Here is a 15,282-nt window from a genome sequence, read left to right on the forward strand (position 1 = left end):
CAGCAAATACAAAGATGGTGTAAGGATCAGCTGCAGGATAGCATAGCTAATAAAGGAATGGCATGGCCAAATTATAGACAGTCTAGTTTTCCTTCGTGAAACAGAACACCCTAAACATGAATAGTTTAGCCAAATGAGAAACGGTCTAGTAGCCCATGTTGAGTTGGAACATGAGATTGTGAAATGGACTAGCTCAATTACAAATAGCTTAGCACTCATTTGCAATACAGTACTCAAACGGTGTAGCGTTGCGTTAAACGACTGAAGGTAACGTCGAGTAGCACAGCGTACGCACAAACGGTGTAGCGTTGCGTCAAATGGCTCAGCGTAATTTAGAATGGTACAGCGTACACACATATGGTGTAGCGCTGCGGGAAATGGCTCAGCGTAATGTCGAATGGTACAGCGTACATAAAAACAGTGTAGCGTTGTGTGAAATGGCTCAGCGTAATGTCGAATAGCACAGCGTACATACAAACAGTGTAGCGTTGCGTGAAATGGCTTGTTGAAGTTGCGACTGTAACAGATCGAACGGTAAAACTCGACCTAGAGTTGGACAATTACGTACACTACGTGCATTACGGTGTCCGCACTAGCCTTCCTTAATACGTGATGACTACGGAATGGGAAAGAGCACAGGGAAGATAAGTATGTATGCGCGCAAAACCAACTCAGAAAAAAATATTACTCTGGCAAAAACTATTTTGGAACGCGAAAAAAACCCTTTAACTGTTTCCGATCCAGACATGTAATCTACGTTTGATCGACAAAATAAAAATGGAACTTACTTTTACTATCACTGCACCCAGGAAAAAATTAATAAACAAAGCAATATAATGTACACCTCTTTAAAATAATAAATATGTCTTCTCTTAGCTTACTCTTATCGTCCGGCACACCAATTAAAGCATTCCGATATCACTTTGATCGAAAAATGTCAAAACAGATCAAGGATATCAGTTTTCTTACCATGGCGTCCAGGGCACACACAATATTCAACTTCTCACGTACTCCTCCAATGTTCAAAGAGCCGTTGAAGTTGAAAAGTAAGCGTGAGTCGGAGAAAGAAAATAGAGCTCGACAATTGACATTTAATGCACGTCATAACACTACTTAATTAATACTATAAACATATTCAGGCCCACCAACGCGTACAAACTGTGGTAGACCAAGAGGCCGGCAAACCGTGGTAGAATTCAGTCTCGTTGCTATTTTAATTGACGTTTTCATGAACGACAACGAATAAGTGCAATATCAGCAGTGAAAAAAGAGGAGAAACTTACCGAATTAGCTCTGTTTTACGGCAAAGCGAAGTGAAGACTATTCCATACAGCGACTACGCTATGTAATGGTTTCGTGTCAGTCTTCACATTCGATGACGTCATGCCCTCAGCAGATCGCTGTTCCATTTGCGGTTTGTATTTTTGGTGGTTTCGGCGAGATGCCTTGGCGGCCATCACCACCAAAAATACAAGGATGTCGTATAGATCAGCAAATACAAAGATGGCTTAATGATCAACTTCAGGATAGCATAGCTAATAAAGGAATGGCATGGCCTTCACGTCACGCCACGACCATTCGCCACAACATCGAAATATTTCAAGTAATACTAAGCAATTTAATATTCAGATAGAGCGTCTGATGTTTTGCAAAGCTATTCGACCTAACGCTACACTATTTGTGTCTACGCTGTACCATTCTACATTACGCTGAGCCATTTCACGCAACGCTACACCATTTGTGTGTACGCTGTGCCATTCGACATTATGCTAAGCCACTTCACGCAACGCTACACTGTTTGTATGTACGCTGTACCATTCGACATTACACTAAGCCATTTCACGCAACGCTACACTGTTTGTATGTACGCTGTGCCATTCGACATTACGCTGAGCCATTTCACACAACGCTACACTGTTTTTATGTACGCTGTACCATTCGATATTACGCTGAGCCATTTCCCGGCGAATGGTCGTGGCGTGACGTGAAGGCCATGCCATTCCTTTATTAGCTATGCTATCCTGAAGTTGATCATTAAGCCATCTTTGTATCTGCTGATCTATTTGACATCCTTGTATTTTTGGTGGTAACGGTCGCCAAGGCATCTCGCCGAAACCACCATATCCGACGGATATAAACAATGACTTTAGGCAGATTTCAGTTTTGCCACAAGTCATCCTGGAGGTACTGGAGAGGATCCAGCTTAAGCTAAACCTAAAGGACCAATGTCTCTATGCTTCCCAACACGCTTTTACGGCGGACAGATCTACTATGACTGCGCTTGCCAGCATCACACAAGACTGGTATAACGCTACAGATTTTGGAAGTCTATATAATGGCGTGCATGTGGTCTTTTTAGACTTCCGAAAGGCCTTCGATCTGGTGGATCATGGCGTTCTGTTGACTAAACTCGCTGGCATGGGCATCACCATGAGCTTTTGGAAATGGACACAGAGCTACCTATCAGGCAGAACACAGCAGTTTAAGCTCCCGGGAGTCTTCTCCAGACATGGTGAGGTGATTGCTGGTGTACCTCAGGGCGGTGTCATTTCTCCTACACTTTTTAATGTGCATGTCAACGATATTGAGGACTGCATCCCCAGGGGAATACCTGTATCCACTTGCAAGTACGCTGATGACTGCACCCTATACGAACTTGTTTTTAAGGACTCTGTCAGTCAAATGCAGGATGCTGTGACTCACTTGGAAAGATGTGCTGTGCAGCCGAATAAAATGGAGCTGAATGCTAAAAAGACCAAAGATATGTGGATCACCTTCAAAAAGTCCTGTCAAATTCCTGCTCCTATTAATATCGGGCCTACTGAGCTGGAGAGGGTTTCAGAGTTTAACCTACTGGGTGTATATGTACAGAAAGATCTCAAGTGGAATACACATGTCTCGAGTATTGTCAGCAAAGCGTGTAAACGGATTCACTATCTTAGGGTCTGTAGAACAGCCCGTCCCCCCAGGGACATTGGTCTTACAACTTACATCACTAAGATTAGACCTGTTTTAGAATATGCCTCGCCTGTCTGGGGAGGGCTGCCCATTTACCTCGAAGAAGATCTACAGAGAGTGCAGAATAGATGTCTAAATGTCATTGGTCTCCCTAGGGATTCTGTTGAGTCACTTGTAACTAGGCGTCAGAATTTGACGAGGAAAGAATTTAAACGTATCCTAGAATCTGAAGCACATCCTTAGAAAAGCCAGTGGATCATGGCCATAATCTAAGATCTTGTAAGACTAACCCAGCGCACCTCAGAATACCTGTATCACGCACTGTTAGGCACAAACAATCATTTGTTCCTAGGGGTGCTAAACTTAACTTGATTTGATAAGTATATATAATATGTAGTGCTTTGAATTTTTATTGTAATATTACCGTAATTCTTATCGCCAAAGGTAACAAATAAAGGTTATTTTTAATTCCCGGTTTATGGATTTTAGGTAAGCCATAAAAACGTGGACATAAGCCATAACTACTGTATAACATTTTGTACGTATAGTAGCTAATCTTACAAGCTTTTTTCGAATCAAGCAAAATTTTTTTAAACTTTCCTTTGAGTTTTACTGATGAAGGCACTAGACAGGAGTGTCGAAACGTTGGGCCTATGAATTGTAACTTCTCGGTGTTACATTCATTTAATCTTTAAACCAGAGTAGCATCAAACCATGTTAGATATTAAAATAATCGAAATTTATTTTGACATAACAATTTGGGCCAATATAATCAACGATAGGTGCTGGAACTTCGGTTATAACCTATCCTAATATGACTTCTCGCCATGCATAATCTGATTGGCCCTTGTCGAGAAGAGTACAAACAATGGTACTCATGTCAACGTGTCACACATTGCCTTTATCATTGAAAGAATCGTTTCAGTGTTTGACCTCGATATTGTGGTACAAAAAAAAATAAAACAAAACAACAACAAAAAACAAAAACGACAACGACAACAAAATCGAAAGTGGTCAAACGTGGTCTGTACTCTCATCGACAACGATATTCGCCATCAAAATGTTGTGGACTCACGAAGCGCAGTGTTGAGGTAAGTGGCGGTCAAAAGGGCGGGATAGACGGCTCTATATTTCTTACACCATGCAGACGAAATCACAAGCGCACTCTCCCCGACGCTTCTCCGGGGGGTAACCACACCTTTGACTCATCAAACCACATTGTGCTTACCAATGATATATAGTGACTGGGTGTGGCCCCCCAGCCATTAGTTCCCAGTGTTTTCGCCCATCTTGTCATTCTTTTTGTTCTCCATTAATCCTATATTTTTATTTTGAGGGTCTGTCTGCAAGCTGCCACTGTGTTATCCATGATGCCAGATACTTATGAAAAAACCAGTTTTACTAAAGCATCCCTAGCAACTATAAAATCCTCTTCCGTTCTACAATTTTAAAAGAAATTGTAATTTCCCTGGTGAACGATGGCGCGGAATTGCTACTTTTATACACACCTGTATTAAAACTGGTCCTCAGAACAATTTTAAATTGGGTGTTGAAAAAAGTCCTGGATTATGAAAAAAAAAAACAGACAATCAGTTACTAACAATGTCCATACGTTGAAACATTAAAAAAAAACAAACAAACAAACAAAACAAAAAAAACAAAAACAAAAACAAAAAAACAAAACATCTTTTTGAATTTAGTTCAACGGTAAACCACATTCTAAAAATCAGTAAAGTTAAAAATATCATTTACAGATGTGACTTAAGTTATTTCAAGCGCCCAAAAAATTTCATTCGTGTGTATTCATTCAAGTGAACATCAGCTTTCTGCTCATAGGATAAAACAGCAAGGATTCTGAACTTTTTGCCCTCAACTGGGGAAACACGATGCATTGAGTTTTGCCCACAAAATATCACTAGTGTTCCTGGCTGCAGGTCAGCATCTTTCACCCCCAGAGCTGTCAGATCTTGTCCAGCCTTAGTTGCCAATAGCACTTCCCTGACTAGGTCATGGCTTTCACTTCCATCAGATCTATTTTTAACAGTAATAGTTTGAATTTCATTAATCATTTGAAGTTGAAGAAGGATGAGCTGTTTTTGTTTGTTTGTTTGTTTGTTTTTTCTGTCAGCTCATTTGATTAACATACTTCCTGGCCAAAGGATGAGCTGATATTTTCAATCCTAGGATCTGATTATTAATTCTCTACTCTAGCTGCCAAACACTGCCTTGAAATTAGTTATGAGAATTTGGTGAGAGATCAGGATAACAACTTCTACCTAATTAGTTTGAGTATTCTCATTATCTGTTAGCTGGTTAAAGTATGGATATTAAAGAGAGAAGTTACCTGTTAACCTTTTAGCTCTCAGATCAAATTTGTAATTCTCCTTACTGTCAACCATACAATTCTTATAATGTTAGTTCAGAGAATTTGGTACTGGATCAACTAATTTTCCCCAAATTTATCTTTTTCTTTATTCTCATCACTTATCGGGTTGATATTGTAAAGATATTTTAAAGAGAAATTCTATATCAGTCCCGCACAAGAGTTAAAGGGTTAATCACTTCTATGAGTGGAAGGGTTAAGAAGTACATCTCATTTAGTTCAAATCAGTTATGAGCTTGAAATTTCTATCACGTGATAGCTGATAAGTGCAAACAAAGTCCCAATCAACTACTATGCATAGAAATGGAGGGTAAATAATCCAATTGTTTTAGAAGAAATCTACTTGTCATTTGAAACTTAACAACAAGACAGGCCTGTATTTTTATGTATTTTTTTTTCAACCACATACTGTCAGGGAGCTCAGTCTACTCAGAAGTAAAGAAGTTTTTCCTGTTTTTGTTACCTCTCCTCCTTGGAGAGTATTCTGAGTTAATTCACAACACCTGGTGGGGGACTTTAATCAGATAGCCCCAATTTTGGAATCAAGACCAAAACACAACATCAGAGGTTACATTCCCTACCATTTGTGAGAAGCACATGGATTCTTTCATGTCCCCTGTTAACCAGTACAGAGGAGATACAGGAAACAGGGCCTACAGTTTATCATCTTTATCCAAGATGATCAGAATTTATAACCCTTGGCAGATGTCATGGCAGAGGCAGCAGATTCTCCTCAAGTATTTTTTCACTCCCCAAGTGAGTGAAATGTCAAATTATTACCTTCTCCCCTCTCCCCTTGGGTTGATATTTCAAGGTTACTAAAGAAGAGGAGGGTGAGGTTGGACAGTTGTAAAGTAAAGAAGAGATAGGAAAAGAAGAGGTGAAGAGATAGGAAAAACCTACCTTGTTGATGGAATGTATTGAAAACATCCCCCACCCGCTGGTGCTTGAAGGAGGAGTGTCACAGCGAACTGTCCCCGGTCAAAATGCCAATCCAACTGATCATTTTCTCTGTAGACGTGCACATTTAAGGCTCCAAGGGGATCAGCCGTTCGGTAGAGCACGTCCCTGTGAAGAAGAATTCTAACGAACTCTGTCATCTCCGGTGACATATAAAGCTGTTTCAGCGGCGAGTTTGTCTTGATTTGGTCGTGCGCAACGCAACATTTTGAAGATCGACACAAAATGTTCCTCGCGTGATCTTTCTCGAGGACAGAATTTTCCTTGCATTCCTCAAGATAGACACTGTGGTCAACTGTTCCACGAAACGCAATCGGTAAGGCTTCCTCCGTGTCTAGGATTGTTTGACGAATAGCCGAAGGAAGCATAAAACCACGCAACAAGGTGATTCCGTTGTCCTTCAGTTCGCTCCTTGCACGGTTGATGACTTCTTGGAGAATGGGACTCGCAGACTCAGAAATTGGATATCTTGTGTAGTCGATAATATTCCTAATATCGCTTGCCATTATGAATTATAGAGATACGTGCTTTTCCGACTAGTGTTTCTGGACAAGTTTGAGTAAATTATCACACGATTTTTCCCTTGGTGGATCTTGCAACGTAAACAAACCCGCTGAACACATACTGCATGCTCGAATAGTCGCGTGTTCGAGGGGGTGATAGCGTGGGGCACCTCCACAATTGGCATAGAAGGCTTTTGTCTGCGCATTACGTACAATAGGCATTATTTATAAAGCTTTTTTAAAATGTATTATTCACTTTAAATTCCACTGTGTTCATTACGGTCAACTCACAAAAATGGACGGTTTAAATTTCGTGGCATTATTCTGGCAATGTCACCTCAGGAAACTTAGTAAAAACTTTCACAGAGAGGCACTCAGTTTGTAGTAAAGTTTTCTCATTGACCATCAATCGAGTCATAACTGCTCATTGTTCATGAAATTTTTACATATAAAAATATCTTGTTGTTCCTTAGTTCTGGAGTCTAATTTTTCAGGATTCTTATTCAATGGCTTCTTCCCATCAAATTTTATGTAACAATAAATTACTCTAGTTCCTGTGGAGACCTGTGCAAAAGCCCCCCTACCCCACTCATGAATTGAAAGCTTGTTTCTGCTCCCCCCCACACCTCCTGAGAAGTGAGTAAGAAATGTAGGTGCAAAGCAGGAGGGGGAGGAAAAGAGGTTAGGAGTAAGGTAACGAGAGTTTGTTGAGTTGCTATCCTTTTTGAAAGAAAACAAAAAAAAATGCTTCAAATGTCCCAGTTATTATTGTGGCCACATTTTGACATCATCTGTGATCTGTTACTGAATACTCCCACAGCAACATAGAATCTACTTTTCAAATGGATCATTATAAGGACAATAGTTGAAAAAACCTAAGAATTGCCAAAGAAATGTGGGAGAAAGTGATCACTGGACTAGAAATTCTTGGCTCTTACTTAGTAACACACAGTATACGTCACAATAGAATTTCATCACAACTGGAAATAAGACAACAATGAAAACAATAGTGTGACATATACTGTGTCTTCTACATCAAGTAAGAGCCAAAATCTCTATTTACAAGTCCACCTAATTAGTCTGTGGGTATATTTATTTCAAGCGCCCACAGAATTTCATTCTAGTGTATTCATTTAAGTAAACATCAGGTCTCTTTTCGTAAGATAAAACAGTTATGATCTTGGACTTTTTTCCCTCAATAGGGGTGACACGATGCATCGAGTTATGCCCACAAAAAATCACGAGTGTTCCTGGCTGAAGGTCAGCCTCTTTCATCCCAAGAACAGATAGATCTTTTCCAGCTTTAGAAGCCAGTAGCACTTGCTTGACCAAGTCATAGTTTTCATTACCATCTGATCTATTTGTAAAAGAGAGATAATTTGTTATTTCAATTTTCATTTGCTTCCAGATAGAAATAAATTCAGATTAGCAACACTTAGATGGATTAACCCTTTAACTCCCAAGATCTGATTGTCCCTTTCACTCCCATAGGTGACCAAGACAGAATTTCTCCTTACAATATCAATACAATATCAAGCAGGTAGGTGATGAGAATAGAGAAGAATATGAATTATGGGATTATTAGTTGATCCAATACCAAATTCTCTGAACTAACATCATAAGAATTGTATGGCAGATAGTAAGGAGAATTACTAATTAGATCTTGGGAGCGAAAGGGTTATTCTCCCCTCTAGCTGCTACACATTTCCTTGTAAATCATAAACTACAGGAATTTGTGTAATATATTTGTTAATTGTTATATTCATTATGTTAAATATAGACATCATTACACAACTAGGGTGTCAACATCTTTAGCACCATGACCAGCAAACATTCATTTCATGCAAGTGCCACTAGATTATGGAACAACCAAGACAGTACCAGGGCGTGAAATTGCGCCTAATACAGGCGCCAATGCGACTAAATTTTTCACTTTAGCGACCAAATCCTGAAAGTTAGTCGTCAAATTGGCGACTAGAACGTTTCATCATAACCTTACCAAGAGATATAGTGAATTAAAAAGATTTGAAAAGATAAATCCGCGGCAAACTTCCTCGATAAGTTTGTTTCCAAAACGTTGCACATGCATCTCGATCGATAACTAGACGCCATCTTGGATTTAGATAAGCCTGAACGTTGTATATCATCCATCCTAGTGTCCACTTTGTAGCACGTTAAAGATCTTTTCCCTAACTTAATTTGGGAGGGTCTATCTAGAACGCTGACAGCGTAAAGAAAGATTTTGTTTGTCTTTGAAAATGGCGGCCAACTTTTTTTGAATTGGCTACAACTTTGAAGAATTTAGGAGCCAAGTGGCTATCAGAAAAAAAAGTTAATTTCACACCCTGAGTACTACTGGGGGTCTCACTTCCCTTTGTAAATTTAAAAATGAACTATAGAAGAAATATATAGATCGGAACTCCAGAGTTGATAATTTTACTATGAGCAGAAATTTTTAATTAATTTATAATTTTTAATTGTACTTTTTCTTCGTATTTTTGCTATTTGAATTGAAGTTTTTAAGGACCACAATGAGAACTTCTGGTTCAACCAGTAATTGTGTAATCCAATAAAGTCATTATTATTATTATTATTATTATTATTATTAATATTATCATCATCATCATCATCATTATTATTAATTTGTGGTAGATAAACATAACAATTTCTATGGATGCAACAGAGTATTCTCATTACCAGTGTGCTGGATAATATACATGTATGGATACTTAAGGGAGAAGCCAATCCTTGATCACTTCTGGGATTTAAGGGATTTAAAACTCATAATATAAGCTTCTGCTTCCATAGAAGGTGATTTGTTCACTGAGAGAACCAATATGATCACTAACAATGCAAAATCCAAGAGCAAGAATTCTAATAAGCCTGATAATTTGAGCCAGAACAAGACTCTTGATCGCTGTGGACAAACAAAACAGTGCATGTGCAAATTGCCATTTTCTGACAACCAGGGAAGGTTGTTTACCAAGAAAGCAGATAAATAAGTAAGATCCCTTATTTACAATAATTTATATTTAAATTTTGGACATCTTCACTAACCAAGGTCTTGGAATAGTCTACTTTAATGAAAAGACAGGTGGCCAACTTGAATAGTCTTTTTTCTTGCCCCTTAAGGAGCCTCTGAGACAACAGCTAACTCTTACCTTGTTGATGGAATGTATTGAAAGCGTCCCCCACCCTCTGGTGCTTGAAGGAGAAGTGTCACAGCGAACTCCCCCCGGTCAAAATGCCAGTCAAGGCCATCATTTTTCTTGTAGACCTGCAAGCTTAAGGCCCCCAAAGGAGCAGCTGTACGATAAAGCGCGTCTTTGTTTAGCAAAAGTCGAACAAAATTTGTCATCTCCGATGACATATAAAGCTGATTTAGCGGCGAGTTTGTCTTGATTTGGTCGTTTGCGATGCAACATTTTGAAGATTGACACAATATATTCCTCGCGTGATCTTTCTCGAGGACAGAATCTTGACATTCCTCAAGATAGACCGTGTGATCAACTGCTTTACAAAATGCATCTGGTAAGGCTTCTTCTGTGTCTATGATTGTTTGGCGAATAGCCCAAGGAAGCATAAAATCCCGCAACAAGGCGATGCCATTGTCGTTCAGTTCGCCTCTAGCACGGCTTATAATTTCTTGGAGAATGTGGCTCTTAGACTCAGCAATCGGATATCTTTGGTAGTTGATGATATTCCTTACATCACCAGCCATTGTGAATGACGAAAAATCTCTGCTACTACTATACAACCCAATTCCGAATCGAGTACAAATATCACGTGATACTGTACATTTGGTTATTTTGTACTGTAAAGAAAACCTGTTTAACCGGTCGGTCGTGGGTGCTATCTGCTTTGCTTTTCCTGCCTTAAGATAAAGCAGTTGGATGGTAAATAGAATATTATTAGTTTTCGTGCGTAGAATCACTGAGCATTTTTACTCATTATTTTGACTCGCCCCTCAGGCTCGTCAAAATACGGTGCAAATCGTTAACACACTCAGTGATACTACTCACTAAAAAATGTCTAATAAGATGATTGAATAAACGTGCCAGCTGCATGTTGTTAGTAGCAAGATGTAAACAAATTTGCGGGAACAAAAATGCATGCCCATAATCGTCTGAGGGAGAAGGGGCTAGAAATGGTGTCAGTGCGTGACCGTAAACTCTATGATACTAGACACTGAAATGCCTACAAAGATATACTATTGATACGCTTCGGCTGTATATATTGTTATGATAATAAGATGTACACAAATTCGCCGCAAAAGATACTTCATGCTCACGTGTTGTGCTCACATAGTAGAGAGTTTAAGATACCTGAACGGCTGACCTCGAGGACGTTAAAATTGAGCGCGAGGGACGGGGTCGATGACGACTACCTTGGCGGGAAACTTTTCACGTTAAGGAGCAGATTTCAAGCTGAGGACGACAACGTTTTGTTCATCATGGCATCTTTAAGAAAGACTCGTGAAATGATTGTTATTGCTTACGCGGAAGGGCTATTGACGGATGAAGAGTTTAGAGTTTCGAGCTCCGAAGTGGGTTCCACGTCAATCCCCGACGAATTTTCCTCCTCTCGAATTTTACGCTTAAACTTTTCCTTGATCAATTTGAATCGCTCTCTTACAGATCGCTTGTTTACACGGAATTTGGCGGTCTCACAGGTATTAAGGTGATTCGAAATTTCTTCCCAAATTTTGCCTCTTTCGACCGTTCTTTCTTTGAATTTGTATGGCTGACAGACGAGTATTTCCCGGCAGAGAAGGAGATCGTGCTCTTCCTTCCATTCCATGCTCGCTAATCCTGTAAATAAAGAGAAGGCAGATAAACAATTTCTCTGATTTCTCGCTCCTAACTGACCAAGGGAAAAGCATTTGGACCGTGTAGATGAAAGTTTAATACAAGATAAGACATCTTTCACTCAGAGGATAAGTGGGTTCAAGTGCTAGGGACTTTTTTTTAGTAAAGCAAGAAAATTTAACGCAAGTGTTCAGTCGAAATGCTCCACTGTGGCTGTGCACAATGCACATCACTTTTACAATTTTAACCAGCTTGTCAGTGGTTTTATCACCCAAAACAAAAAAGTGACAAACAATGTTCACCTAATGAAGTTCGAAAATCTAAAAACATGCGGAAGTTTATGGGGAAATAATAGTAACAGTGCTCACGTTGACTGGTGGACGGCAAAACACCACTTCTCACGTCCTCGACACAAACAGGACTGAAATCCGCGTGGACCAGGCATGCGCATTGTGGTCTACCCGCGAAATTTACTTCCGGTCAGCCGTCCTCGAGGTCAGCCGTCCAGGTATCTTAAACTCTCTAGTTGCGTGAGGGAGACGTGGTCAGAAAGGATATCGGTACGTAACAAGAACAGGGAAGCCTTCATGGAAGTTGAAAAATATTAACTAGCGTGAAGGCCTTATAGAAAAGATAAGATTAGAGAAGCCGGCGATAGATCTGTAATGCACCTGTCAATTGAAACCCCCACCCCCCCCACCCCGGGGAAGTATGGGGCATTGATGGGGGTAACTACGGGTTTTGGCACTTTTTTGTGTCCGAGGGGGTGGGGGATTTGTTGTTTTTTGTTGCATCAGTTTTGCCCGTGGGGTGGGGGATTAGTAAGGTTTTGACATTCGTGGACGAGCGAGGACTGAGGCGAGTGAGTCGCACCCATGTGCTTTAGGCGGATTCAAGATGGACGACATTAAGGTATTGTGTTGATTTATATTTTTTTCTAATTAAACTGAGAGCTCAAGAGTTATTTATTATAGTTTTGAAATCGATAAAGATGAAGTAAATATTCTAAAGATGCAGAATCATCAGATGATCATGACATCTTATGCATCTGTGGAAAGCCAAATATGACAGAGGAAATGATTGGGTGTGACGGGAAAAATTGCAAAATCAAATGGTTTCACTTTTCCTGTGCGGGACTAACTAAGGAGAACGTGCCAGAGGGAGAGTGGCTGTGTGGGGCATGCAGCACTCAGAGCAGGGTCTGAAGGTTGGTTGGGACATTATTTAACATGGTTTGTCCCAGGGGTGGGGGAATTTTTTCACTTTACTTGGGGTTTAGAAAGAAAACAGGGCCCCTATATATGGGGCATTATCACACTTTTTTTCTACTCCAAGGCTAATGCCCCATACTTCCCCGGGGTGGGGGGGGTGGGGGTTTCAATTGACAGGTGCATAAAGGTAGGCACCAGTAGCATTTTTAGTGCCAGACCCCCACTTCTTCTCAAATCGTCGGGTCTGCTCTGCAGCGCTCGCAGGCCAGCACAAAATAATAACTAGATCAAAGATTATTCAGAATGATTCATTAACTTTCAATCCGCTTGATGCACTCTGTGGAACTTATAAAAATGGAGGGTTCGGCTTTATTGGCACGATGGCCCTTGGTAAGCTCTCGTGTGATAGGTCATAATTGCATATTGTTGACGAAATTTATTTATTTTTTGTTGCAATTTCTCATGGAATTTTCTTAATTCTTGTTGTGAAGGTTATCCCTGCAAATTGTGGTGTTTACCCCTATTATAATTAATTCCCTTACCCAACCTCGCTACCATGATGTAAATGCTACAATTTCAGGTGGCTAGCTGTCAGAAACTTGCTATGCTTAATTTTTGCAGCTGTAGCAAATTTTGAGTTTTTCCATTTGTTTACATTTGTTCAATAATTTCTGATTATCACCATATTTCCTCTAAGAAGAGGGGTATTTTTTTGACGGAGGAGAATTAGAAGAGAGGGGTGCTTATTAAATCTGTTTTACTTTTAGGGGAATATCTGAATTAACCCTTCACATCCTAACATCAGAATTCATATCCCCCACAATGGTTCTTTATGCATTTCCTAAGGTGCTGACAAAAAGAATTTGTTAAACAATCAAGAGCTCTAGTTGGTGATCATTTCCCTCATTCTTCTGACTTGATGTTTGATTCAGAGGTGAAATTGTAATGAGAAATAGGATGCTAATCACTCTAAGGGGTCAGAGGGTTCTGTTATAACAATATAACAGTGTAATTATACTAAGAACGCTGCAAGAATTTAAAAACGCTTTACATAAAGTAGATATACAAAGTTTAATCTCTTCGAATAATTGCAAGAACTGTATTTTATGTAAATCTTAAATATTTTAAATATTATCAAGATCATATTATTGTAATTATTATTATCTTATTATCTCATTATATTAAGGTTATTATCTTATTATACAGGGTAGGGTATTATAAACATGGGGTCTACTATTTCGGGGTAGAATAGTTTTATATGGGAAGAGCTCTTTTATCATATTCCAATAAATTTTTAATGCATAGTTTTATATTAGATTAGTTTAGTTTAGGTGTCCTTACTTAGTGGGAAACTGCTATCTTATTTGACACGTAAATAAAGTTTATTATTATTATATAATGTTTGCAAAACTGTCTTGGAGAGTAGGAGAGATTTTTTTGTGAGTGTGAACAGTTCGAGGTGCAAGACAGTCGGAGGGATGATGCATCAAATGAGAGATCCCTTAAAAGATGATGCTTATTAAACAAATTTACCATTGAATGTGTTGATTATTTTGGCAGATGACAACAATTTTGGGATTTTCTCTAGCGAAAAAGTAAAATGCTCATTTTCATTTTCTTACCTTAAAATTAAGTTCATGAGTAATACACCTCTTATGTGTCCATTTTCACTAAAAGCTTATCTCAGGGCTTTCATTTTCTTCAATAGCGTACCTTTTGAATCAGAGCTTATCTTTTTGGCAGACTTAGATTGATGCTCGTAACTATGCAATTTAGTTCAAATTTGGAGGCTATTCATTAAAACTGATTTTTTTGTCGAAAAATTTGCAAAAACTTTTGTGCTATGGCCCTCCACCAATTTTGATATTTTTTAACAGCAATTTCTCAGAACTAACATTGCAATATATGGTGGACAGTAGGGAGAATTTAAACAATGAAATTTTGGGAACTTAAGGGTTAGAGTGATCATGACCAGCTAAGGAAGACTTGACGCAAGCTTTCAGTACTTGCATTTCTCCGCTGCCGTTATATATTACTTCAAGGTTACACTTCTTGGTCATAGAAGTCAAATATAACCATGTAATATTTTGTTATAAGTTTGAAGAACGTGTCGACAAATTGCCACTTGAATGTTATGTGTGCTGCCCTCTAAAACAACTACTCCCAATACAGAGCTATTTTAGCCATTTAACTCCCAGCAGAAGTGATCAAGACATAACTTCTTTCTATAATATCCATTCATTATCCAGCAAATGGGTAACAAGAATACTCTAACTTATCAAGTTTTTATCTTGATCTAATACCAGTTCTCACAACTAATTTATGAGGAAATGAGTAGCAACTTAAGGAGAGAATTAACAATCAGATCTTGGGAGTTAAGGGGTTAACCCTTTAACCTCTAAGATTGATTAGCATCTAATTTCTCCTTGCAATATCATCCTCAAATCACATCTTAAGGT

General features: G+C 39.1%; 2 protein-coding genes across 2 annotated transcripts; both read right to left on the minus strand.

The window, feature by feature from the left end:
* Positions 1 to 3,677: 3,677 nt before the first annotated feature.
* On the minus strand, positions 3,678 to 7,270 carry LOC113664915 (uncharacterized). The gene is made up of 2 exons (XM_027180534.2): positions 6,245 to 7,270; positions 3,678 to 4,989 (listed from the first exon to the last, which is right to left on the minus strand). The coding sequence occupies exons 1-2, from the start codon at positions 6,805 to 6,807 to the stop codon at positions 4,725 to 4,727; spliced, it is 828 nt and encodes a 275-aa protein (XP_027036335.2). The 5' UTR covers positions 6,808 to 7,270; the 3' UTR covers positions 3,678 to 4,724.
* A 279-nt stretch (positions 7,271 to 7,549) lies between these two features.
* On the minus strand, positions 7,550 to 12,042 carry LOC113684540 (uncharacterized). The gene is made up of 3 exons (XM_089186605.1): positions 11,981 to 12,042; positions 9,966 to 11,615; positions 7,550 to 8,161 (listed from the first exon to the last, which is right to left on the minus strand). The coding sequence occupies exons 2-3, from the start codon at positions 10,523 to 10,525 to the stop codon at positions 7,897 to 7,899; spliced, it is 825 nt and encodes a 274-aa protein (XP_089042731.1). The 5' UTR covers positions 10,526 to 11,615; positions 11,981 to 12,042; the 3' UTR covers positions 7,550 to 7,896.
* Positions 12,043 to 15,282: the final 3,240 nt, after the last annotated feature.

Source organism: Pocillopora damicornis, chromosome 11 (assembly GCF_964200805.1).
Source record: "Pocillopora damicornis chromosome 11, jaPocDami1.2, whole genome shotgun sequence".
NCBI lineage: Eukaryota > Metazoa > Cnidaria > Anthozoa > Scleractinia > Pocilloporidae > Pocillopora > Pocillopora damicornis.